This window comes from Phodopus roborovskii, unplaced genomic scaffold, assembly GCF_943737965.1.
Source record: "Phodopus roborovskii unplaced genomic scaffold, PHOROB, whole genome shotgun sequence".
Classification (NCBI taxonomy): Eukaryota; Metazoa; Chordata; class Mammalia; order Rodentia; family Cricetidae; genus Phodopus; species Phodopus roborovskii.
In genome coordinates, this window is record NW_026126539.1 from 1,540,074 (window position 1) to 1,567,984 (window position 27,911).

The following is a 27,911-nucleotide window of genomic DNA, read 5'->3' on the forward strand; positions in this document are numbered from 1 at the left end:
CTCAAGACCAAAATAGGAGACATATGAAAGCATTATTTCCCAGGTAGATTCACATGGCTCAAGCGAGAGCAAATACTGTAAAAGACATCTCCAACACTGGCTACCAGCTAAGAAATTGACATCAGGTGTTTGTCCCTGGAAAACAACCGTCACTGACCAATATAACTCAGGAGGATCAGAACACTTATTCTCATAGACACAGAAAGCACCTGCTTCCAAGAGCCATCTCTGACAGAAGCTATGCATCTGTAGTTTTACAGAGCAGTGACTTTAAAATGTTTATCCCACAAGCATCCTTCCTACTCATGGGTCAGCACTCCAAGCTATAAATTATCAGATAATGAAATCTACTTGTAAATCTCAGAACACTGCCCCACACTGAGAGTACATTATCATTTTCTTAGCTACAAAGACACAAAACTGGCCAAGAAAACTGTATATTACTAGTAACATAGGGACTACAGCAACATGGAGACTACAGTACTGGACATTAATTATCTGCATGGATTTATATGTTACAAATGGCAAAGGGATAAGGAATCAAAAATGTAACTCAAGACCAAAATAGGAGACATGAAAGCATTATTTCCCAAGTAGATTCACATGGCTCAAGCAAGAGTACATACTGTAAGGCTAAACAAGGATAGTCCCACAGCACTGAATTCTCCTGCAGTCAGTGAAGGATAAGCCAGAGCCAATGCTCAGACCCATAGACCTAGGCTACTCAAGATTCCTTGCTCACCTTTTCATATACAGATCATCTAAAACAGTTTGGTGTAAAATTCACTTTATGTCTCTATGTTCCAGTTCTGTAAAGAAGCCAATCTGATCATCAGAAAATGTAAGCTCTTGCAAGGTTTATCCTACTGAAAACATACATAGCCTGTCGGAATATTTAGCTCAGATCATGAAGGCCAGAGGGTTGGAACAGCAGCTTGTTGGCCTTTAGAATTAACTAAATCCTACTTGGTTGAATGATGCTCAGCACATAACCTTGCCCCCAGCAACCTGGAGCAAATTTCATCAACTAAGAATCTCACTGGAGTTTGAGAGCCCTAGGTCCCAAGCCTGGGTTCAGTAGGTAGATAAAACTCTAGAGCCACCTATCTGCCAGGCTATCTGCTAGGGAGCCAGAGAGAGCAGAAATGCAATCTGCCTGTGCAGAGCTCAACACCATGTTGCTTCCCACTTTCCCACTGCACTTGGGAGATAGCCCCAGCTAAAATATCAGCCACTTCAGTGGTACAAACTGGGAGTCTCATGAGGGCAAGAGAATCTGCTCAGCACAGAAACTGCAAGGCTAATAAGGATGGCCAGAAGAGACCTCTAGTACACAAAGGAGAGAAACTGCAAAGGTAAAGGCAGCTAAGGAGGCATCAGCCAGAATAAACCACCGGAAATACATGAGTCAGAAGGGTCCCCTAACACCCTCTTCCCCACGCACTTCAGCAGACCCCAGGTAAAAGAAACTTAAAAAAGAAAAAAAGAAAAAAAAAAAAACTGGAGGAAGAGCTAGAAGAAATGTACAGACCTAGACAAATTTAAATCAACAAGATATAAATAACAAATGGATTTTTAAGCAGCAAGATTGAAGCAGCAATAAAATAAGCCTCCCCACCCCATCCCCCCAAAAAAGCCCAAGACCAGATGGATTCGCTACCATGCAATCTGTGCATTCTGTAAGGAAGATTGCTAAGATCATATTGTTTCACAAGAAAGGGAAGGGGCACTATCACACCCATCTTACCAAGTGAGCATGCCAGTATTACCTTGATGCTAAACACAGATAAGGTCACACACTCACACACACACACACACACACACACACACGGTGGGGGGGGGGTGGCAGAGGGAGAAGAAAACTATAAACCAATTTCTTTCATGAACAAAGATACAAAAATTCTAAATAAAATTCTTATTAGCCAAATTCAATAAATTGAGATCATATATCATGACAGTTTCATTCCAAAGACACAAGATGGGTTCAGCATACACAAATCAATAAATGTATTATAATTCATAAATGGCCTTAAGGAAAGAAATTTCATGATCACCTGAACAGTTACAGAAAGAGCCCTGTTTGAAAAAGTTCATCATTCTTTAATAATAAGTCCTGAAGAAACTAGCAATAAAAGGAACACTTCTTAACATGAGAACTGCTTCTCACAACAAACCTAATAATCAATAGATGGGAGGGGGTGATCATTTCCAATTTAGATTCAGGATTGAGACAGAAGTGTGACTCTCCACTTTCATTCAACATTGTGCTTGAAATCTCAGCTACAGCAAAAAGAAGAGAGAGAACCAGGCAGTGGTGGTGCATGACTTTAACCCCAGCACTCTGGAGGCAGAGGCAGGAGGATCTCTCTTGAGTTCGAGGCCAGCCTGGCTTACATAGTAAGCTCCAGGACAACCAGGGCTACACACAGAAACTCTGTCTCCAAACATAAATAAATACATACATACATACATACATACATACATACATACATACATAGCACTATTGAGATAATACATATAGATCTGAGATATTCAGCCTAGAATTGAATGAGCAACACCCCCTCCCGGAATAACCTGGGCAACCCTGACAATTCCTCATCCCCCAGCTATACACCAGATTAGTAACAGCAAAACCTCTAGGCAGGGACCTAGGAACCTTTTTTATTTTGTTTTTTGCTTTGTTTCCCCAGGTGATTCCAGACCACTGCCCTGGTTGGGATCCTTTGGCTGAAAGCACATTTTATAAATGTTGGCTGAAATAAGCTTCTTCTCAGCCTAACACAATGCCAGGAAACCTGATGCTGGCACCACTCCAGACAACAGTGATGCTCTAATGGACATTGATGCTCAATTTCAAGTTGGCATGGAAAGTGGAAACAATGTGTTCTTTTAATTGAACATAAGCCATTATCCTTTATAAAACAGGCAAAGTTGTGACAACATATAAATATAATTGAACAAACAAATTCTACCCTTATTCAACCCAATGGGTTCTGTTTTCTCAGGGCAAACTTGCTGTTCCTAAACTGTGGTCTCACATTCCTTGAGATCCTTAGATTTCAGACACAGATGGGAGCATTTTTTTTTTTTTTTTTTTTTTTTTTTTTTTTGGTTTTGTTGTTGCTGTTTTGTTTTGTTTTGGAGACAAAGTTTCTCTGTGTAGCCTTGGTTGTCCTGGAACTCACAAGGTAGACCAGGCTAGCCTCAAACTCACAGAGATTCACCGGCCTCAGCCTTGAAAGTGCTGGTTCTACAGGCGTGTACCACCACCACCTGGTGCATTCTCCTTTTTTGTACAGTTAATATAAAAGTGTGTCGTCTTTACTCTGAGGGAAGCCTGTGCTTCCGGTCATCCAGGCCTTCTTTGTGCAGCAGTCTCAGGAAGGTCTGTACCATGCTGTCTGCTGTAAGAATTACACCACAGTCAAGCTCATGGAAGACTCACATGACGAAGAATTTTAATGTCATGCAAAATACCTCAGTTAAGTGCCTTTATTAATAGTGCTATTTTAATGAGAAAAACTCCAGCTTCTGAATTGAATGAACATGGGAGCTCTAGGAAGCATTACTAAATGAATTTGAACAGCCTAAGAAGTTCTCCCAGAAATCAGAGAAATCATTTTTTGGCCTAAGACGTTCTCACAGAAATCATTTTGCCCTGGCTCATTTGGAGTCACTTCACGTCTGCAATAATAAAGTACACTGGGGTTCTTGGAAGTGACACTCCTTTCTGAAAAGAGTGACTTAAAGGTCTCTCCTGGGTTTCCCATAGCAAACGTGTGAATGAAGTAAAGTGAGTCTATAATCACAGAACCATATATTTATTGTATGGCATAAAGATAAAAGGTAAACTCACCATAGTGCAGAAACATGAAATAGCAGACAGTTCTTATCTCCCTGTTAAATAAAATGAGAAAACTCTTTCTGTGGTGTTTTGTTGGGACTAGAGTCTGGATCTCCAACACTCATATAAAAGCTGGATGGATGTGGCAGCCAGCCCATAATAGCAGCATTTGGGAGGCAGAAGATTCCCCCAAAGGCAAGCTGACTGGCTAGACCAGCCAAATCAGTGAGCTCCAGGTTCAGCAAGAGACTCTGCATTGGTAAGGTGCAGAGTAATCAAGGAAGGCACTGAATGTCAACTGCTAACCAACACACACAAACACACACACACATATGTGCATGCCACACACACATAAACATGAAAGAAAAAAAGGAATGAAAGAGGAGAGGGGAAGGAAGGAAGGAAGGAAGGAAGGAAGGAAGAAAGGAAGGAAGGAAAATAGATGGCTAAATAGAGAAAGGAGGAGCTTTGTAGGTAAGAATAACAAAGGTTAATGAAGCTAAGGCATATGAAGAGAAGGGCAGGATAAAGCTGCCAAGACAGACAGGTACCAGGAAAGGAGGAAGTTCTTCTCTAGAATGGTGAATCCCAGAGCTGGAGTACATCATCTTGAATGTGAAACAGGCACTCGGGAGTATCAATATGCTGGCCAGGAGAAGAGCTCAGTTAGGAATAAACTCACTGTTGGAGTGGTCAGCATATACATAGGAGGTATGGTTACGAACACAGATTAAGCTAGTTCTCATTATTTAAATAAAAATCCGAGTATCCCTTTGAATTTGACAGCTTACATTTGGTAATTACCACAAACATATTTGCTGAAAGGAATGAGCTCTAATACAAACACATCCACATTGCATGTCTGTTGGGATGACTTTTCATTTACACATTATAAAGGGACAAACTGCAGTTTTTCATCTTTGTTTTGACAGATGGGAGATAAGAGGCTTCCATGATTACAAATGCAATCACTAATAATTATTACAGTGGTCTACGGAAAAACTCCAGATCGTTTGTGTAACTAAATTAAATAATTATGGTGCCCTAGAACAACGCAAAGTCTACTGGTGAAAAGCATCTCATCTTTCTATCAATCTCTGCATACATTAGGAACAGAGTATGAAAGACAATTGGGAAAACCAGAGAGCAGAGGAAAATTAATTATAATTATGGAAATGCAGCTTAAAGAACAAAGGCTTAAATGTGTAACACAGGTCTAAAGGGAAATAATTCTCATTTAGTAACCACTTAACATTGAAGAAGTCTTCCAGTCTGAAGGAGAAGTTGACTGTATTAAACGCACTGTTTCTTCCTTCTAATTGAATAATTAGGAGATTGGGATTCGCAAGCACACATGAATGAAATGATCATGGCCCTTTTCTGTTTGGCTGACCTCCAAACAGCCACATGCTTCAAAGAGAGAACTGAAGAATCTGATGGAAATGGCTAGCCAAGGATCGTTCCTGAAAGTGATAGGCTTGTTTGACATAATTAAGAGTAAACTCAGCCAGAAAGTGGTAGCACACACTTTTAATCCAAACACTCAGGAAGTAGAGGTAGACAGATTTCTAAGGGTTTGGGGCCAGCCTGGTCTACAGAGCAAGTTGCAGGACATCCAAGGCTAGACAGAGAAACCATCTCAGGGGAAAAAAACAAACAAACAAACAAACAAAAACAGAGTTGACTCTGTGCCTTCTCTCCCACCTTCGCTACCCACACATCCAGACCTTCAGTTTGCCATTTTGCTAGGCACTCAGAGGGACTTTTCATCCATTCTATACAATGAAAATATCCTTGACAAAGAAAACTCGGCAGAGAAATCACAGGGCTTCAGTTTTCTGGCCAAATTCCTTCACTGAATTAGATTCCTGAAGAAAAGAGGCTGAATCATCTCAGCATGAATTTTTATAGAGAGACCATTGCCTGGCTCTGACCAACACAGGTATACAACCTGGCAAGAAACAGACACAGTAAATAATGCCAGGATGTTTAGGGACATGAAGTCACCCTAATCTAATATATTAAAAGACAAAGACAGTCCTAGAGTAGCTGTAGAATCCACAAGCTGCCAGGAGATATAGGAGAGCCATTCAAAACTCACAGTGCCCAAGACCCTTATCCTGGGTATCCAGGGTGGCAGAGATGGCAGGCTGAAGAGCATGATTCACTCATGCGATAGTCAGGGGAAGTGCTACAGAGAATAACTTGGAGCACCTTCAGGTATAGGCTAATGGGAGTTAGCAGCTACTTAAAAGTGAGAGGAGAGGTCTGCAGAGAGGAAAGAACAACCTCATATCCTACACATCTTTTATAGCCTTGGAAATCCAGAGAGTCAAGTGAGGAAACACAGGGATGCAAGGGGCAAGTGGCCTTAGTACCTCAGAGGCAAGGGAAGCCAAGTGCTAGAGATGGGGTTGGGAAAGGAGAAGAGATAATATTGAAGGGGCACAATGGGTTCTCTATTTCATGGACCCCTGATGACACAGTTGTGAAAGTGAATATATATCCTAAACCAGTGGTCCTGATCACTCAGTGCCCAGTCACAGGCAAGCAGACATCCAGGTACAGGCTGGAAGACCTCAGTTCTACTATCTCTCTTCCATTTACCAAATATGAGGAACTAAGCTTCCCGTCGGAGGAGAAAGGCATAGACAAGTGAACCTTCCTTCAGCCATCAACAGCCAAAACAAGGCTTGGGGTGGAACTGTTAAATATGGTTTAAATTTTTAAAATGAGTTGCACCCTCAACCAAAAGTAGCCAAAAAGAAAGAGGCTGCCCAAGATGGTGTGATGGAACAAAGCACACTGGCTAAATAGGAAACAAATTCACATGAATTCTATACTAAGAATGTTCAATAACCCAGTGACAATGAAATATGAATTATGAAGAAAGGCAAAAGCAAAAAGAATGAATTTTTAATTTTTGAGTATATATAGCATTGAAATTTTTGTATATTTCCAAAATACCAAGAATGTTCTCAAATCCTCAAAGATTAGAGGGCAAATGTGTTTCACATCAGCTCATTTAAAAGTATTATCTTTATCTTTTTAAATTTTTTGACAGTGTTATATATTTGCATAATAGGATTAGTCTTCTCCACCTCAGTACTCCTCCCTCATTCTCCCTCTCCCTTCTTCTCAACAAGTCCCCTCCCATTTTCATGTCTTCTTTTTGTGTGCGGCCCAGAGGTTAGTCAGTATTTCTTGCCTGAGCTGTGAGAGTATTATGAAGTAAGGGCATCTTATCAGTGGTTACACCACTGAAGAAGTTGACACTCCCTCCTCTAGTAACCATTAATTGCAGTAGTCCTCCGAGGAGAAATGGCATCTCATGGGTGACATAGGATGCCCTTCTGTATGCTGTGAATATGTTTTATTACCATTCATTAATAAAGAAGCTGATCTGGCCAATAGCCAGGCAGAATATAGCCAGGCAGGAAATCCAAGCAAAGATATAGGAAAAAAGAAGGTAGAGTCCGGGAGATACCATGTAGCTACCTAAGATGTCAGAATATTATCGGTAAGCCACAGCCACACAGTGACACACAGATTAGTATAAATGGCTTAATTTAATTATGAGAGCTGGTCAGTAATAAGCCTGAGTCATTTGCCAAACAATTATAATTAATACTAAACCTCCGAGTAATTATGGAATCAGGAGGAAAGCAAAAAAGCTTCCAGCTACACATAGGGCCCTTCTCCACCCATAATGGAATGTAGCTAGGCACAATCTTGAGCAGGTCTTATGCAGATACCCACAGCTACAGTGAGATCATGAGTGCAAGACTACTATGTCAAAGCCAGAAGACATATCTGTGCTTTTACCTCTGCATCTTCTGGCTCTTACAGTCTCTCCATCTCCTCTTCTGCATGGTTCCATAAGTTTTAGAAGAAGTGACGCAGCTGTGCCATAGGGCTCATCACTTCCACATTCACATATTCTCAGCATTTTGACCAGTTTTGTGTTTCAGCCTGGTCCTAGACCTGCTCTCCTATTAGAGGTTAGACAGCCAACCCACTCTTCTGTTCTACATCTGGGTCTTCACTGGAGGCTAGGGAGCATCTCTTTAGCCCTTACCCTACATCATCCTACTAGGTCGGGGAGTCAGAAGAGTCTCTGGTCCCAAAGTCAGGCTCCACCAGGTTCTTGTTTACCTCTACTGGTCTTCCTTATTTGCATACTGCCCAAATCAATGCAGCAGGCCACATCAGTCAATCTCTGTAACATATACTTACTTCCTGTCTCTATGTGGTTTCTGTTGAAACTATGTGCCACGTTTTACTTATTAAACATAGCAAGCTGTTTTAGTATTATTTAAACCTATTGATGTTACTGACTATTCTTTTTCTTTTTACTACTTGAAAAAAAAATTCATATAATATATTTTGATTATATTCTTTCTCCTCTCCCAACTCTTCCTAGGTCCTCCCCACCTCCCTACCCATCTAATTTCATGTTCCCCTAAAATAAAAAAAAAATCTGAAAATTATAAGACAGAAAGACAAAAATACCAAAACCAAACCAAAAGCACGCAAAAAATACGAAGTCCATTTGTGTTAGCCAAGTATTCCTGGATATGAAGCCTGCCCTAAAGAGTGGTTGGTATAACTTGTATAACTTCATTGAAAAAATAAAAATAAAAAAAACAAAAAGACAAAAACAAATCAAAAAAAAAACTTATTTTACCTTTCCAAATAGGTACCAATTACAAATAGCTTCTGGTTAGAGACAGGACTTACTGTTTCTCCACGCTAGGATTTTTCTGGCTTGAATTTTACTGTTACAGTCTCTGAAATCATATGTGGAAGACACTGTTTCCTTGTGAACTCCTATCATGAGCCTCAGATGGGGGAAGAAACTCATACAAAAAAATCTAGTTACATTTTTCATAGCAGTTATGCTTGGTGCTGTTCTTTTAGAGGACCAGAATTCTATTCAAAGCACCCATCTCAGGTGGTTTAGGTGGCACACAACTCCAGCTCCAGGATATCCAATACCCTCTCCTGGCCTCTGAAAAGAACACACACACACACACACACACACACACACACACACACAAACAAACAAATAATGAGGACAAAAGAGAACATGGGAACACACAAATTCCTAATTCCTAACTGAGTTTCTCTTGTAATTGAACACGGACTAATTTAATCTACCAGTTCATCTCTCAGCTGGTTGACATCTGCCAGCAGTGTTACAAAGATGAAAGAACAGAGTTCTTTGGTTTCTGTTTCTGTGATGAACACCATGACCAAAAGTAACTTTGGTTAGAAAAAGTAGTGTCTAAGTGAATTTTGAGGAGGTAAAAATATCTCCAGCAGAGATAGCTCAGTGCTTAAGAGCATCTGCTTAAGACCTAAATTTGATTCCCAGCAATCATACTGGTTGGTTTACAACCTGTAACTGCAGTTCCAGGGGATCGGATGTCTTATTCAGGCCTCCGTGGGCACCTGCCCACTTCTGGTGCAAATGTGTACCCTCAGAAGCATCCACAAAGAGAAGTAAATACAAAGAAATCCTTAAAGAAAGGGGGAGAGTAACTTTGGGTAAGAAGGGCTTATTTGGCTTATGCTTCCATGTCACAGTCTTTCATTGAGGAAAGCCAACACAGGAACTCAAAACAGGAACGTGCAAGCAGGAACCATGAATCAGAAACCAAGAGGAATACTGTTTATTGGCTTGCTCAGCCAGGAAACATTATTACTTAACTTATACCTGCCCAGGATCAGCACAGCCTATATTAGGCTGGACCCTCCCATATCAATCAAGAAAATGCCCTACAGACATGTCCACAGGCAAGTATGCAGGAAGTAATTCCTCATTCGAGGCTCCCTCTTCCCAGGTAACTCCAGCCTGTGTCAAGTTTATAAAAGTTAATCAGGACACAGATATCCAGAGTGGAGCAAGATGTTCATTGTATTGAGCAGTCTCTTCTATTTGAACTGTAATTATTCTAAATTGATTCCAATGAAAACCTATTGCCACCACAACCAGAAAATGAATGTACAACGTGCTTTATGGACACAGGTTCACATTTTCAGCTTTTACTGAGAACCTTAGTGGCAGAATCCTCATTTTAATGCAGTTCTTGCCTCCTGGGAACACTGCTCACACTTTCGTGGAAAAATAAGTGTTAAGACATTTGCTCATACAAGTGGGTGTATTTCAAAAATGGAATGATGCTTTTCTGCTTTCTCTCTCTTTATCCAGTTTACTTGGTTATACAAGAACTGTCATAAACATAAAGTTGGTAAGCAAAAGTTGATTAAGAAGCACACCTGCTTTAGAAGCCCCTCCCTCCAAATAAACATTTCCTCAACAAATCTTGCTCTGATGCTCATTCTCTCTCTCTCTCTCTCTCTCTCTCTCTCTCTCTCTCTCTCTCTCTCTCTCTCTCTCCTTCTATGTTCTGGAATCCCCAAAATACTATTACTAGTACCCCCTTTACATGACACAGACCAACATGCTCACTGACTTCATTGACCCCATCTCACAAGTATTGAGTCCCCACACAGAACAACATGCTTGCTAACTTCATTGTTCCTACTTTAGCCAAGGGTTGAGTTCCCACAGGCAGAGGAGCAGAATGTCTTTCAGTCCTTAGTCACTGAATCTCTTCAAGCAAAGAAACCCAAAATGATGCCTTACCCTATCAGACCTCAATTCTTATCACTTAGGACTACTTGCATTACAAATGAATAGAATCATGGTTCTAACTGGCTTTGATTCTCTTAATCTTGAGAGGGTCTAATATCTCTAAATCCTTTGCAAAGTAATTTTTGAAATGTGAAAAGTAACCTGTTCACATTTTAAGTGCAGCACTGCCCCCTTGTGTATCTTGTGTTTGGTGAAAAGTCACCCACAAAAAAACAGTAAAAATTGTAACTTTCTGAGATGCTTTAAAAGAATCTAAAACACTAGGACTAAAAAAGAACCTTAAAACCTATCAAGAACAGAATGCTTACTTCTCACAGGGGAGAATTACATACCTAAAGGATTGTCTAATAATTCAAGTTCATCCTCTACTGGCTAGTGTTAGCAAGGACTCTTGAATGGAATTCAAACATCTCAAGGGCTGGTGGTAGAGCCCTTGCCTAAACCTTGTCTCTCAGAATGGAATAAAACCTAAGAAGGACAGAAACACTGAAGTGATAGAGTTCTGAAGATCAGAGTTCAAATATCAAATCTCCATGTCAAAACCTCCAAGCTTTAGTTCCCCTATCCACAAAATGGGATGAACTATTACAAAGATTTGTTTCTAAAGGGTTCAACAACCCCATGTTCATTATCAAGCCCTGCGTGAATACTTCCTTGTGATAGCTGACTGACATTGTCAACTTGACCCCTTAGAAGATATACCTTTGGGTGTGTCTGTGGGAAAGCTTCCACAGAGGTTTAACTAAGGAGGAAAAAGGCCCCCTAAATGTAAATTGAACATGCCACCCACTGGAGCCCCAGTCTGAGTAAAATGGGGAAAAGGAGAAAATGAGCTAGGCAAGCACTGCTTCTCAGTGTGGAGGTAATGTGACCAGCTACCTCACAATCAGAAGAACCCTTCTTGATACCCTTCCCCACATGAAGGACTGTGCCCTCCAACTGTGAGCCAAAATAATTTCTTCCTTGAAGTACAAGAAAAGTAATCAATATTGACCATAATAATAGTAACTGGAATATAACTATAAAAACATCAAATTTGTAATCAAGTTGGAAGTGCATTTTAGCTCTCTGGATGAAGACATTTAAAGTAAGAAAAAGCAGCAATGTACATACAGCATTTCAGCAATATAGTAAACCTCCATCTTTTGAGACAAGTCTTAACAGAAATTACTGTACAACCAACAAGGAGTGTGTGTGTACACAAAGCAGTCAACAGGACTCTGGGGTGAGATTCAGAGGAAAGCAAGGCAGAACCTCACTTCTGCAGTAATAGCCCAGTTATACCCCTACAGTCCCTGTTAAGGGTTCTTTACCATGATATCAAGAGATTCAGCCTGGAGAGACAGGCTGCAGTTTAGGAGTTAGCTGAGTGGTAACTGGGTCCATCTCAGTCATCATTCCACCTCCACTTCCTTTCTTTCCATGTAAAACAAAGTCACCTCTGCCGGGTCACATGAGGGATCGTGAGGAAAGCAGAATGACCGGATCCAGTGTGTGAAGCTGCACTTAATTTTAAAGTGATGAAACACATTAAATCTGTCACCAAAATGAGGAAGAAACCCAGGCATAGAAAGCTGAAAGCAGACCTACCTAGGATGCCTGCATTTTACGCAACCTCCTTGCTTGCTTCCCTCTGTGTCTCCTTGGGCTTCCAATGGAGACTGCCCCACAAATTCCAGTGCCCCAGAAATCTCCGGCTCACGAATAAATTTCTCCCACAGGAGTCCTTCCTGACAGTAGGATGGACAAAGTTTATCATTGACTACGAGCCACTAAACAAGCAGCTTTCAGCTGGGTTAAAGGCAGTGGTTGAACATAATTCTTATTTGTCAAGAAAATGATGGATATTGATTATTCTCTGCTCAGCTACAGTAATCCATGCAGCAGACATGCTGAAGTGTGACTGCTCTGCTTGTTAAGTCTTCAGACCCCAGAGGTCAGCAATATAAGTTAATGGACTTCTTTTTAATGGGTGATTGGAACAGATTGGCCACCAGCACACTTGAACAGTAGAATTTGGAAGGCACACATCATTTTGGTAATAAACACTGAGTGGTGAACTTCAAATAGTTCCTGAACACTTCCCTCCCAATGGGCCCAGCTGCACATAGTTACAAGCATCAGAAAGGCATGTTACTGGAGTCAACAAGAGTACAAAGACTGGGAGGTGGGAAGAGAGAGCATCATTGCCATGGTTGAGATGGTTCACAGTGCTACCAACTATGGGTCATGAGTCTGGTTGGCATTTTAAGGTAATTAACCATAAGCAAGTAAATTCAAGCTCTTGATTCAATCCAACAATGAGACTAAATTTACATCCAAAAAAAATACAATAAAAGTACTGTCAGAAACCAAAGGAGAGTCCTAGCCACATAAATATAACAGTCAGCTCACCATGAAACACACTGTTGTCCACCAGAAAATGCCTGCGGTACTGCACACAGCCCCTTTTCTCGACGTTCCAGTAGCTCATTGTTGGACGATTTCTGGCACAGCATCAAAACCAAATTGTCCTGTCAAGAGGAACAAAATGAGACAAAAAATGAAGAAAATGGCAGCCACACGCTCACACTGGCAGCACAGTGCCGTTGGTTGCCTAGCATTAGGGGCAACACATGGGGCTACAATTTGGAGTTGGATTCCTCCAGGCCCTAACAAGTTTCCCACAAATCTGCCCAGGACCTGAATGTTTTTGTTGTTGTTGTTTGTTTGTTTGTTTGTTTTCACACCAAACTCCTTCTAACAGCATCCTCAGGTACTGCTGTCTGCTGAGGAAATAAATCCATCATTAAGCAAGCTTCAGGACCAGCCTATGTGCTCTAGGCAGCACTTACATTCCATCAGGACCCCAACCAGTCAATCTTGGTAAGTTTCCATAAGTTTCAGTAGCAGGTGGGCCTTCATTTCAACTCCTGAAACTTGTGTTGGTACCATCCTGGCAAGTTATGTAAGCAACTCATGAAATGTTAGGAATTATTACAATGTCCATGTGGGTGAAGACACGACAAATCATAGCAGAGTCCACTGGCCTTCTTTTGGTTCACTGCAACTAAATAGTTGCCACTACTCCCTGTATCTGCCCAGGCCCAGGATGTAACTAGAGCTGGGCCAGGCCTCCAGCACCATGAACTCAGGGCACCTGCTGAGATTCCCACCTCTGCAGAGAGCAAGGACTTGAAAAAGCTGATGAATTAAGTTGCAAAAGCCGATGCACATAATCCTGAACAAGGCCCCCTTTGTTCACAGGATCTGGTTAAAGTGACTTTTCAGAATTCCAGCCTCCTTTCTGTTCACAAAGCCAGAAAAACACAAGCAAGGCTGGGAAGAAGCAAAACCCACAGGTGGAAAACAATTTTGTCATCTGTCCTACTGTAACAGTCTAGAGTGTTGTAAGGGCACCCCAGGATGACCTCAGTGGCTTAGCTAAAAAAAAAAAAAAAAAAAAAAAAAAAAAAAGTTAACACAGTGCTGTCTCTTACTGGGATAGCTAGTGGAGGCTCCAAGAGCAACCTTCTACAAAGGGGATCTTACCTGCATTCAGCCTACTCATCTCTCCACACAGGCCTGGACTCCCTCCTCTTCTTTTTACCTGATCCCTCAAGTCTGGAAGGACCATCCTATTCTGTATGACTAAGAGAATCAGAGGGCCAAGTGGAGGCACTAAGACACTGGCAGTGACTGACTAGAGACAGCCCTACCTTTGCCCTCCCAAATCAACATCTCGTATATAAATATGGCATATCCCAAGTATTCTTAGTTATATAAAGAATGTAGTAACAGGCTGAGAGCATAGCTCATAAATAGAGTATGTGCTTAGAAGTACAAGGCCCTGATTTTAATACATGGCACCACAGATAAATAAGCAAAAGACAAACTTTTCAAAGCTGACAGTACTGAAATCTACAAGTTTTCTTCCCCAATCTAGTCCCTTCTGCCTTCATTGTATGTCCCTCCCCTAGAATAACTACTTTTTTAAAAAACATTTCATTCCAGCATTATATTTAAATATACAATTTGAAGTCCTCTATATTATTAAGGACACTAATTTTTTCCAAGAAAATAATTTTTAATAATTAACAGTAGTATTGCCCAATTACAAAAAGTGTGCTTGTCACTTATAGTAAACACCTTAATTTACACAAAATTCAAAAGAAGACCCTATCTATATTCATGCTTACTTTTCCTTGCTAATTCAATCTTGTGGTTTTGTTATTAGCAGATTTTTTTCCTCCTATACCTATTGCTGTAAAAGCCTAAGGAAATCCTAAGGTGTTTATAATTAGCAAAGCAGCTTCATGTGCAGGGCTCTCATCCAGGCCTTATTAATCTTCTGAGACAGGTACTGTTATCTCTTTCGACCACACCAAAGAAGAAAAGATGCTATTAGAGAGACTGATTTGTTTATGCTACCAGAAAAAGGCAGAAATACAACCTTCAATGATATCTCCAGATTCCAAACTCAAATTTCTAAGCATGATAGGCCAGAAAGAACTAAGCTGTTAGGCAATGTGAAGGTTTCAAATATGTCCTGTAGCCAGGCATGTAATGTAATGTAAGAATTCATGCCTGCAATCCCAGATCCAGGGGATACTGTATTCAAAGTCACACTGAGGTACACAGTGAAATCCTGTCTAAAATAATAAACAAATTGTGTGTGTGTGTGTGTGTGTGAGAGAGAGAGAGAGAGAGAGAGAGACAGAGACAGAGACAGAGACAGAGAGAGAGAGAGAGAGGTGATGTGTGATGTGTCCTGTAAATTCACAAGGATTACATCTAAGTCATTGAGTTCAGTGACTCTTTTCTACCAATAAAATCAGCTGAAACTGATGCTAAACCTTCCAAGATAAGAAAGTTTCAAAGGTCCTAGCCTGCTTCTCTGTTGCTGTGATTGAACACTGACCAAAACCAACTAGGGGAGGAAAGGATTTGTTTTATTTTAGCTTACATTCTATTGTCCATGGCTGACAGAAGCCAAGGCAGGAATGGAGGCAGGAACTTAACAGAAACCACAGAAGTATGCTGCTTACTGGCTTGTTTCTGCTCAGCTAACTAGCTTCTCTGTAAAAACCCGGGTCTTAGGATGACACTATCTACCCACAGAGGCTACACCCTTCATCAGCTAGCAATCAAGAAAAGGCCCACAGACATGCCCTTAAGCCAGTGTGGTAGAAGCACTTCCTTGGTTAAGGTTCCCAGGTGTGTCAAACTGACAGTTTGAAAACAGTGTCACAAAAAAATAAACATCACTTAATCGATTCCCTCTTGTTTCAGTTCTAGTTGTAATAGAGCCCTGGTTGAAGTATTCCAGCCACAGATATGTGCCATGATCTTAATGTTTGTGTTCCCTAAGCCCATATGTGGAAATCTTTAAATGGTAATTTCAGGAAGTGATGAATTGCGGTTCTAGCCTCCTTGGGATCTCTGTCTGTTGTGTAGAAGGCATAAGAGACAGCTCACTGTATACACCATGTGAGTATACTGCAAGAAGCCAGCAGGTTGCAACTGGAAGAGGGCCCTCTCTAGACACCAAATCCGACTCGATCCTGGAATTCCTAGCCTTCAGAATTGTATTTCTGTTGTTTGTAAGCCACCTTGTCAATTGCATTTTGTTATAATGACTCAAATGGATTGACAGTATGAGAAGACATGAACATAGCCTGGGTCTTCAAGTCTCACAGGTAAAGCCCTTGCTGTCCAAGAATGAAGTCCTGAGTTCAATTCCCAGAACCTACAGATTAAAAAGAAAATCAGTGTGGTATCAGGACACTTGTAATTCCAGGGATGGGATATCAGAGACAGGAGGATCCTGAAGTTCACTAGCCAGCTAGCCAAGCCTACTGGGTGAGCTCAAGGCCAATAAGAGACCATCACAAACAAAAACCACTAGAGATTGACCTCTGTACATACATGTGTATGCACAAGCACACGTGTATAGATACATGCTGGTATACACACATGCACACACACAGAACTTTAGCTTCAACTAGATTTAGAAGAACCAGGCAGGCAACTGAAAGGAATGTCAAACTTTAGCTAAGCCAAATTTCTTATGTAACCAAAAGGAAATCGAGGCCCAGGAAGCATGAGCAACTTGCAAGATAGCACTACTGGCTACTGAAAAATGCTGAACCCCACCTTCAGGAGCCCAGACTTCTTTTGAATGATCTATGATCCTATTTGCATGAGCACAGTGAAATGCACTTGTGTTGCACCTACTAAAAGACAAGATGCTTTTAAAATGATTTTACATCTTACAAAACATTCCACATTTTCAGAGTCCTCTGTAATGTCCACATTATACCGAGAACTCTGTATAAACACATTTGCATGCCATAGACTATGTAAACTTCTTTACTTTACATGTGTGAGTATTTTGTCTGATGTGTGTCTATGTGCCACACATGCACCAGGTGTTCTCAAGAGGCCTTCCTGCAGTGAGCATTGGATTTCCTGGAACTGGAGTTACAGCTGGTTGTGGGTTGCCATGTGAATGCTAGGAATCAAACTCAGGTCCTTAGGAAGAATAGCCAGTGATCTTAACCACTGAGCTGTCTCTCTAGGCCCTTATGTTGATTTATTTTGTTATTATTACATCTCTTTACTTACTGTTAGTGTTTATGTGAGTTCACGATTGTCACAAGACACATATGGAAGTCAGAAAACAAGTATCAAGACTTGGTTCTCTCATTTCACAAAGTGGGTACTGGGCATTGAACTGGGGTCATATGGCTTGACAAGTACCTTTACTCAAAGAGCCATCTCACCAGAATGCATAAACTTCTGACCATTACAGTGAGTCACAAAATTATTAACTTAAAAGAATATCAGAAATAACCAGTAGCTATTAAAGAGGTTCTATTTCAAAGCAAGGCTAATGTGGGTTTTTGTTTTTCTTGCTTTTGCTACTGTTTTACTTCTTGTTTTTATGAGACAGACTCACTGTATAGTCCAGGCTGACTTTAAACTCACTATCTTCTATTGCCATGATAAAAAAAACCCTGACCAAACACAACTTGGGGGAGAAAAGCTTATTTGAGGTCAGAGCTCCAGTTAGGTTACATGTTACTGGGAATTGAACCCAAGACCTCTGGAATAGAAGCCAGTGCTTTTAACCTCTGAGTCACCTCTCCATTAACACATTTTATGAAACAGTACAACTCTGTTCCAGCCACATAAATGGCTTAAAACACAAGCTTCTCTAGTTCATAAGCTTATCAAAGAGAATCTCAGGGTGGGGAAGTATAGATGTTATTTTTTTAAGTGGGTAGTGAGATGGAGATGGCTCAACATGTAATATACCTGCTAACAAACCAGATGACCTAAATTCAATCCCTAGGGCCCATATGTTCACTATTGGATGCAAGTGTCAACCCACATACACACAATTATTATTATTATCATTATCATTATTATTATAGATAGATTTTCAAGTTTTTTTTTTTTTTTTTGAGACAGTATTTCTCAGTGTAGTCTTGGCTGTCCTGGAACTTGCTCTGTAGATCAAGTTGGCCATGAACTCGTAGAGATCCCTCTACCTCTTCCTCCTAGGTGCTGGAATTAAAGGCATGTGCTACCTAGGTTTACTTTTATTTTATGTGTATGCGTGTTTTGCTTATATATGTGTATGTGTAGCAGGTGTCTGTCTGAAGTCTGAGGAGACCAGAAGAGAGCACTAGATCCCCTGGAACTAAAATTACACATGGCTGTGAGCCGTGTGTGCTGGGAATCAAACCCAGCTCCTGTAGAAGAGCAACCAGTGCTCTTAACCACTTAAGTTGTTAGATTTGTCTCCTACACTTTGACTCCCGTCATTCCTCTGGCATCACTCCTCCATAAAAACCACACTCCCATCCCATCCCTCTACATTTTTAAAACTATATATTTGGAAGTAATTTAAAGATTTCTACAATATTCCCCTTGTGTCCATTTTTGTTTATTTTGTTGGGTTTTTGTCCTGTGAGTCACACTTTTTTTTTTTTCTGAGCATAAGTGCCAATAGAATATTAAGAACAAGTGATATGCAAACCCACAGCTTCTGATTCTAAGCCCTCCATCCCATTCTGGGACACCCAGCACTGTTGCTCGTTCACTTACAGTTTATGTCCCCATAGAAAGCTTAGGGTCTCCTTACTGATGACACACAAGACACTGATTCCTCTAAACTCTGGTCATCCACCCACCTTACCACAGACCAAGAAAGGGAAGGAAATGGCTACATGAAATGATATTTATTTTTTAAAATGTATATTTATCCCTCCAGCCAAGAATTTTTAGTGTATATGGAATGGAGATTAGCAAAGATGAGCTTTGCGGGTATGAGATGACGAAATGCTAGTTTGAAATGAAATTTGAGTGAATGTGGTCTACTAGCTAGACCTCATGGTAAAAACTGTCTCACCGGCTCATACTGTCTTCAAATTGCTAACAACAGGACACAGGCTCTAGGGGGAAATTAAAATGTAATACCTAAACCTGCTTTCCTTTCAGAAAAGGAGTGATTAACTAGTTCACGGTGGTTCTAAAGAATCCTAAGGGAGTAGAGGTGCGGGTGATGGTGGGGGTGGGAGGAGGGAGTGATGGGACACCTGTGTGACTCAGAAGTCAAAAGGCCAGAGAAGCCAGGTCCTGCCTCTAGGGTTCCCTCAGGCTAACATCCAGCAACTCTGTGCCTTATCTGCATAAAAGGAAGAAAAGAAAAAAGAATGCAAGAAAGAAGGATGGGGGGAGGGGATACAGGAAGAAGGGGAGGGCAGGAGGGTGGGTGTAGCAGCAAATGAGAAGCTCTCTGGAGCCCTTCACTCAGCATTAGGCAAATCCCCCCTAAGTCTCTCCATCCATTCATCTCTAATTATAAATTTAAATACTGTTGAAAGCCCACAAAATGTTGACTGAAAAGAAAGGTGCTGACTATGCTTCTCATCAAGCTTTGCTGGGAGATGAAAGGCAAAGTGAACAGCCTCTGACAGTAATGTTCATAAGCAGCATACATTCAAAGAAGTAAGGCCTGGGAAAGGGGTCTTAAGACCATCCTGCACCTCACAGCCTGACACAGAGGATGCTTGAGGACCCACGGTGCCCAGGGACTGACAAAATCTGAGGATTCACACGAAACCCAGGGAAGAGCTAAGATTTTAAAGAAACATCGCTCTCACTATCTCTTCATTAAGGCAATCAGGATCATTTGGAGGGGTGGGAGAAGAGGGGGCCCTGCAATGTCAGGCCTGCCCCTCTGATCCCCAAGCCACCCAGCAGGTATCCTGTTCCATTGGAAAGCCTCTCCTTCACTCCCCATGGGCTTCCATGCACCACAAAATAGATAGATCAGAAGCTCTGCAACTAGCCTAATTCCACAGCCCCTCCCACCTCAACAGAGTGTACAAAAGAAAATAAATAAAGGGCACTTTGTTCACTTTCTAAGGCACTCAGAAAGCATTATTATGTCCCACATTTCTTGTTTGTTGGTTGTTTTGTTTTTAACAATCATGGGCTTAACATGCTCTGACCTAGCTGGGCAATGAGATTCACTCAACTCTCCTAGGACATGTGAATGCTACAATTGAAAGATCTGGTTTAAAATACAACAGGTTGGCTAAAAAGATGGCTCAGTAGTCAACACTTCTTCTACAATGCACCCTTGAGAGCACATCCCTAAAGCCATGTTAAGACATAAGAAGAAAACCAACTAAGCTTTGCTTTGACATCCACAAGTGTCCTAAGGCATGCACACAAATGTACACACACAAACAAACAAAGTAAATATAGCTTGAAAAAGCCAATACCTTTTATTTCAGTAATTCGTATTCACATTCAAACAGAATAGGTGAATTCATTTTCTGGTGGAGCTGGGGATTGATCCCAGGATCTTGTGCATCCTAGGTGTGTAATCTACGCTGAGCTACAGCCTAACTTACTTTAACTTTTTTTTTTCCCAAAGGTTGAAAACAATAGAAACAACTATTGATTAATAATTGTCATAGAAGAAATTCAAACAATACTAGCATTCTGACCTGCATAGTTTTAGAGCTTTTCTCCCCACTGTATATTGTGAAATGACTTATCCCCAATTATTTTATGCATGCTCAAGTTAAGCTTTACAAATATTGGAACATTGCCAATATCTACCACACAGAAAAAAGAACACAAATACTCAAATATTACCCAGCAAGCACTAATTGCTGTGTGGACATTTTCAATTATATCTGCAAAGAACTTGTAAAATTTTTTATAGAAAAATATCCATGAAAGAATGGTATGTGGGAAAAAATAAGATACAATGTTCCACTAACTATGTAATACAGTATTTTGAGGACTAATGGTCACCATGCTAGCAAAGTGCTTTAATCTCTACTACAAGGTATAAATATATAATTTACACATTCATATAAATATGTTACATATGAATTTTTAACATTTTGAACAATTTTATATTAAACACTATACCGTTTCTGCATCTAATAATGTGATCCTGAAATATTTCTCTGTTAAACTATTGATAATGAATTTTCCAACTTTAATTTCCAAAATAAATCTAATCCTGCCCAAGTGAATCACTTTTTTAGACTTTACTGAATTTTCCCTCTTCATATTGCTTGTGGTTAAGATTTTTACATGTGTGTTCCTAAGGAAGATTGGCCTGTAATTTTTATTTTTCATATTGCCATCTTCTCTTGATTTCAAGATTAAGTTTCTCATTTTGTCAAACCTAGTCAGGAAGTTACCTATTCTCTTGTTAGAGTTTAGCATGCATTTATCAAAGTCTAGATAATCAGTATCTTTACTCTCTTCCCAAACTGTTCAAGAACCTTAAAACATATTAACTGCATTTGCTTTTCCAACTGATGTCTCCACTCTGGCTGAAGGTTGCACATGGCATTATTTTCTGCAGCTGACAGTTTCTTTTACTCACAAATTCCATCTCCATTCATTCTCTTTTCCTCCACTTTCCAGAAGCCTTTTCCTTTGTCTCTATTATACAGGCTTACAGTAGGGCCATTTTCATGCAAGTATGTAATGCACTTTGAGCCTATCCATCCTACTCCAAAACCCTCCCTTTTCCCTACTCTCCCCTCACTTTCCTCCTCTCTCCCCTCCCATTTCTCCCCCTCTATCTCCTCTCATTCCTCCTCTCTCCCCTCCCAGTCCAATTAGTTTCCTTTGTTCCCCTAATTGGTTTCACTCCTGCTTTCTTGTTACCTGGACATATATGACTTTATGTATCTGTGAAGTCTGGGACTCACAAATGGAAAAAAACATGTGGTATCTGTCCTTTTGAGACTGGAATCACTTCAGATGATCTCCAGTTGCACCCATTGTCCTACACACCTCCATTCTGCTTTCTCTGTTCCTTTTGAGCCCTTCCCTTGGGCATGAACCTCTACTTGACATGAACCTTCTTTAGTGATGAACAGTGGAACACACTCTAGGTTTCCATAAGCCTGAGAGCTCTGTATTTCGTACTTGTTGTTTAAGAATATTTTGAATGGAAACAGGATCCTAAGCTGACACTTTATTTCTCAGAGTGCAAGAAGCACAGTATTTTCCTGCCTTCTGAATCAGTCCCATGACTGCATCTCAGGAGAAGTTCTCATGCCTTTGCAGATAAGTGACCTCGTCTCTCTGCCTCAGCACAAAGATCCTACTTCATTTTTTATGTTCTGCAGTTTAATTATATTCTGTCAAATTTTTCTCTACTTAGCCTGATTAGGATTCATGGCTTCAAGAATTTTATTTCTTCTCTCCTTTTCTCTTTAAATGTTATCTATTTTTCTCTCTTCTTATTCTCAAACTTAAATCAAAATTTTATTTAGATTGGCTAATTTTCCTGTTCAGTTTGCATTACTATTGTTAATCCCATTGATTTATCTGATTCTTATTTCAAGTTTCATTGTGCTCTTTTTATAATCAGCATGGTTGGTCTTTCTAGTCTCTTGTCTTCAGCTCACCAGTGGTGAGGGAGTGAGGTACTACGAGAAGTACATTGTCTTCTAATTTCAATACTGAGAATTCTCAGTAGTCAAAGATAATAGATTTATCAATAAGAGGAGGAAAATTATCATCTACTGTTGCAAAAGATTTAACTAGGCAAAAAATGTATTGTATTTGTATAAATATGTAAAGACATGCTATTGTTTCATGTTGCCTGCCTAAGGCACCTGATTGGTCTAATAAAAAGCTGAACTGCTAATAATAAGGGAGGAGATATAAGACTTGACCATTATCTCAGTTTTCTCAGGGTCCCCTGAGGATGCTGTTGCCTCCAGACAATAGGAAGCAGTCTAGAGAATATAACATCCACATTCTCAAGAGGTAGGATAGGTGGTTTGAAGTCATTCAGTGGATTATTGATGCCTGTCATCATTTAGTGGGGATACAGGAATATAGGATAAAAACAATTATTCATCTCAAAAAAATTTACACTGGTATGGAATTTTGTATATTGATACAAACTTAGGGGTATTTTGTTATACCAAGTATATGCTTCTATCTTGTATAAGGTATTGTACCTAAGCAGCCCATTTAGAAATGTAATGCAAAGTTCTACTTGAAAGCTATTATTACAAACTGTTTAGGATAATTAAGAAATGCAAGTTAGTAGTTAGTCATCTATAATAATCAAAGTTGTAGTCATGTTAGTTATGTTTTAAAGGTTAAACAGAAACATATTTTAGATAAATAGTCTTCAGTCGCTCCAGAGACTGACAGAATATGGCATTTAAAATGTTTAATAATGGCCTACATATGGAATTGGGGTGGGGGATGGGAGGGGAGGGTGTTTAGAGTGCATGTGAGAGGGCAGAGAGAGTAAAAGGGAGGGAAGGAGGGAGGGAGGGCTGGAAAGAGGGAGGGAGGGAGGGAGGGAGGGAGAGGGAACTGGGATTGACATGTAAAATAATAAATTAAATTAAAAAAATGCTTTGACTCCAAAATTTAAGTTCAAGGACAAGCTACTGGGCAAAAGGATTTCTATTTTTGTTTCCACAGAAAATGAAAAGATGTGGATTCCTTCCAGACTAATGTGGTTTGATCACGCCAGACTGCCTGAAACAGAGTACAAGCTAATCCTACATTCAAAACAGCTGGACAAAACAGCCCTACAGATTGCAGCCAGAATATCTGAATCTTCTTCGAATCCCCCCAAGACAGCGCCCCTTACCAGCAGGAAGTAGTTTGGAAAGAACAATGCCCAAATTCCCAAATATTGTGTATAAATGTTTGTTTTCATTTAATTGGACTTTGTTATATAAAATTAAATAAAATAAAAAAAAGAAAAGAAAATGTTTAATAATGGGTTTTTCATGACAGTGAGACATGGCTACTCCTGGGAACACCAATCTACTACATAAAAGGATGATTAACATCATAGAATCTTCAAATGGAGTTTGCTTTCATTGTGGCAAATCTAGCCATTTTGTCCTTGCCTTGACTGCTGACAGTATACTAAACAAACTGGACAAGCAGGAGCTCAAAGGGAAAAGACTGCCAAACTTTGCCAAGACAAGGTGGCACAGTACTTCAAAATACCTGCTTTACAGAAAAGTCTGTCAGATATTCTAGGCCTGTAGGCCAAAGATGAATGTTCCAGTGTTACAGAGGAATCATGGATGACTCTCCAGGGAGCCAAATGTTTTTGTCATATAACTTTGAACTCACCAAGATAGGGTAGATAATGCGGTATTTTCTCTGAATTTGCCAAATGCAAATGGACTGGATATTGTAAATGTAATTCTTACTTAATAATCGTTCTTACTATATATAGTCTTACTTTGTTAAAACTAAAACCTTTCTTTTTTGTTTATTTAGGGGGAAATGTTGCAGAATTTTTGCTTAACTATGCAAAGATGTGCTGCATTTGTTTAATTATGTAAATATGTGTTGCTGTTTTATCTTGCCTGCCTAAGGCACTTGATTGGTTTTGATCTGTTTATCTAATTATTCCTTATCAATAAAACTCCCAGAGTCAGATATCCAGAGTAAGAACCTAAAAGGTCAGAGAAGTAGTTGGGCAGCCACCAGGAACCTCCTATCTCTTCCATCCTCCATCCAAAAGGGCTGAGATCCTCTTCTGCCCTGCCTTACTACTTCCTGTCTCCTATCTGTCCTGTCCTCCAAAACATCTATCATTAATTTTGGTCAGCTAGTGACTGTCTCTGCCCTCTGACTCCAAGTAAGCTTTATTGTCAGAATGCAATCAAAATATCACACATTTGCTCTAATAAAAAGCTGAATAGTCAATAGTGAGGAAGGAGACACAGATGGGACTTGTGGGCAGGGAGAATATGTAGGAGGAGGAATGTTAAGTTCAGGAAAGAAAGAAAAAGAGCTGCAAGAAAGATGACAGACAGACACAGAAGAAGCAAGACATACAGAATGAAAGAAAGGTAAAAAGCACCAAGGTAAAATGTAGATGACTAAAACAGGTTAAATTAAGTTAAAAGAGCTAGTGGGACAAGCCTAAGCTAAGGCTGAGCATTCATAACTAATATGATATTAACTCTGTGTGTTTATTTGGGAGCTGGTTGGTGGCCCAAAGAAAATTCCATCTACATTCTACAATACCAGAGGAACTTTGTTCAAACAAAATTTCATACAGCTATTTTTCTGAACATGTAATTAGTGTGATGTACACCTGTAGTAGGGCTCCTTTAGGATCACAAATTCTCAGCCGCAGACACTCTAACACTGTGGCCATAACTGGCACTATGCAGACAAAACTGGCCTCAAACTCATAAATTCCTTTCAACTTCTAGAGAGATAAAACTATGAGTATATGTTTTCATAGCACTGAGAATTTTTTTTATTTGTGAGGGTGTTTATGTTTTTGTTTTTGTTTGCTTTGAGAGAGATGTGTTATTCTTTTATAACTTAATAAATATATATAATATATCTTAGTCATAGTCACCTTATTTTCCTCTTACATTCTATTACATTCCCATTAAACCCAGTCTTCTTCCCAAGTTCTCCTCCTGTCCTTCTCTCCCCCATCTTCGTGTGTGTGTGTGTGTGTGTGTGTGTGAGAGAGAGAGAAAGAGAGAGAGAGAGAGAGAGAGAGAGAGAGAGAGAGAGAGAGAGAGTGTTCCACTCAGTTAAATAGGATTGCTTGCATAAGCATGGGGGACATGGTGTGAGGGGCATTTACTGGGGCATGGGCAACTTAATCAGCAGCTATGCCACTAAAGAAAATGATGCCCCCTCTCTGAAAGGCCATTAATTGTCAGTGTGTCATCAGGAAGAAGCAGAATCTCATCATGCTCTCCTGCATCCATGCGGGAATTTTAATAGGGCCCATCTTGTAACACCAAAGCTTTTAAGAGTGATTTCCTTACGGTATGAAAGAAATTGTTTTTGTCTTGTAGGAATTGTTTTCAAGGTCATTCTAATTTCCTTTCTAAAACAAGAGTGTCTTTTTGAAGTCCATGTTTTATAACTAGAGGACACTTTCAAATATATCTAGCCTTGTCTTTTTTGTCTCCTGCAGCCATAAAAACTAAATTTGAAATAATTTGTCAAATTTGTTTGGAAAATATTTTTTTAAATTTTTATTGCATGTATTTGTTTGTTTATGGGTGTGACAACTTGCAAGACCCACGCTGTGGGAGTCAAAGATTGAACTCATGCCATTGGACCTGGTAGCAGGTGCACTCTCACTGGCCCTGTCTGGCAACTATCTTCAAGGCAAAAGTCAGCCCCAGCTAAGTAAAGACGAAGTGGCTCCTTTTTACTTAGCCTTTACATGAGTTATTAAGTTGTTACAGGTCTGTCAAATATAAGAAAATTATTTATTTTACCTGGCATTATAAAATTATTTCAATGAGTAACAGGCCCCCAGACCTTAGCACAACTGATTCCATGATGGTCATAAAACTCAGCATGTAGACATTATCACCTGCCAAAATGAAAAGACTGTAACCACTGAAGTCCATAGCTCTGGGAAAGTCTCTAAAAGTACTAATCTTGCTTTTGGCTTCTGTAGTTCTGCTTCTGGCTTACTGGTCTTGTTAGCAAAAGTATATCAAGCCAGAATATGGTTTTTGTGCTTAAAATCTCACCCTGAAAAAGGCTTGGGGCTACACCGGGATCCTGAACATCCAGTATAGTTGCCATCAGCTAAATATATAAAAAAGACTTTTCTTTAGCTTAAACCTGTGTCTGAGTAGTCTTCTCTGGTGGATACCCCATAATTGGAAGCACTATTAGAAACAGAACCCAATTAGGAATGCTCACTCAGTACCTCAGAGCAGCTCCAAAGCTGAGTCAGTATCTAACAAACACCAAAATGTACTACTTGGTGTCACTTGGTGACAACTGCTAATATACTGCACTACTTCCTGGACCAAGTATCATGGGAAGCATTTCACAAATAACTACCCCAAACTCATAAAGATATAACTATTACCCATGTCTTACAGTTAGAAAACTGAAACACAGAAAGGTTTAAGATCATAAGTTCCCTACAGCTATCAAGCAACAGTTCTGGGATTTAATCCAAAAATATACAACTTCAAAGAATTCACTCCTAAGCTCTGTGAAAGTCTGAATAAAAGGGGGGTGGGAATTGGTGGTGAGGGAGAGAGAGAGAATATATGAAGGAGAGCCCTGTTAGCCCTGCAGGGTCAATAGGAAAACCCAGACTCCTTCTACCTCCCACCCTCACATTAGGAGTGGACCTCATCTTAAAAGTGGGCTGTTGTGGAATATTTGTGCACTGTGCAAAAATCAATTACTATAATTGGTATAATAAAAAGCTAAACGGTCAATAGCTAGTCAGGAGGCATAGGCAGAACTTCTGGGCAAAGAGAGAACTCTGGGAAGAAGGAAGAGGGACTGGAGAGGCAGATGAGGAAGCAGTATGGGCAGTACAGAGATGAAATAACAAGCCACGTGCCAGAATGTAGATGTTAAAATATAGGTTAATTTACCTTAGAAGAACTAGTTAAGAACAAGCCTAAGCTAAGGCTGAGCATTCATAATTAATAATGTCTCCATGTCATTATTTGGGGCTGGCAGTGGAAAAGAAAGTCCTACTATAGTGGGCACACAAAGTGACTTAATATTAATACTGCACTAAAAAACTAATACCCAAAGAAATGGTGTCTGGTAATTAGAATGAGTCTTGAACTCTAGCCCATATTAACATATTCAATCACATCTAAAATCCCTAATAACACACAAATCTTATAACTTACCTGTAGCTCTGACATCCAAATATCCCTTGATTCACACCAATTGTCTTTAAACTAATCATCTGAGGGTTGGATAGATGACTCAGTGGGTAAGAGCCTGTACTTCACCAGCATAAGAACCTGAGTTGGTATTGCAGCACCAATGTAAAAAGCCAAGCATGACCATGCCTGCCTGTTCCCCAAGCAGTGAGTGTGCAGGGGAAATCAGGAGACCAGCCTAGCTCCA

At 40.1% G+C, this 27,911-nt stretch overlaps 1 protein-coding gene across 1 annotated transcript in view; it reads right to left on the minus strand.

Annotated features, from left to right (window-relative positions):
- The window catches only part of Plch1 (phospholipase C eta 1), a 202,996-nt gene that overhangs the window by 158,665 nt on the left and 16,420 nt on the right, over window positions 1–27,911 (minus strand). Inside the window, exon 2 of the mRNA XM_051198667.1 lies at window positions 12,900–13,018. Coding sequence (XP_051054624.1) covers window positions 12,900–12,978 — 79 coding nt within the window. The 5' untranslated portion in view covers window positions 12,979–13,018. The remainder of the gene's footprint in view (window positions 1–12,899; window positions 13,019–27,911) is intronic.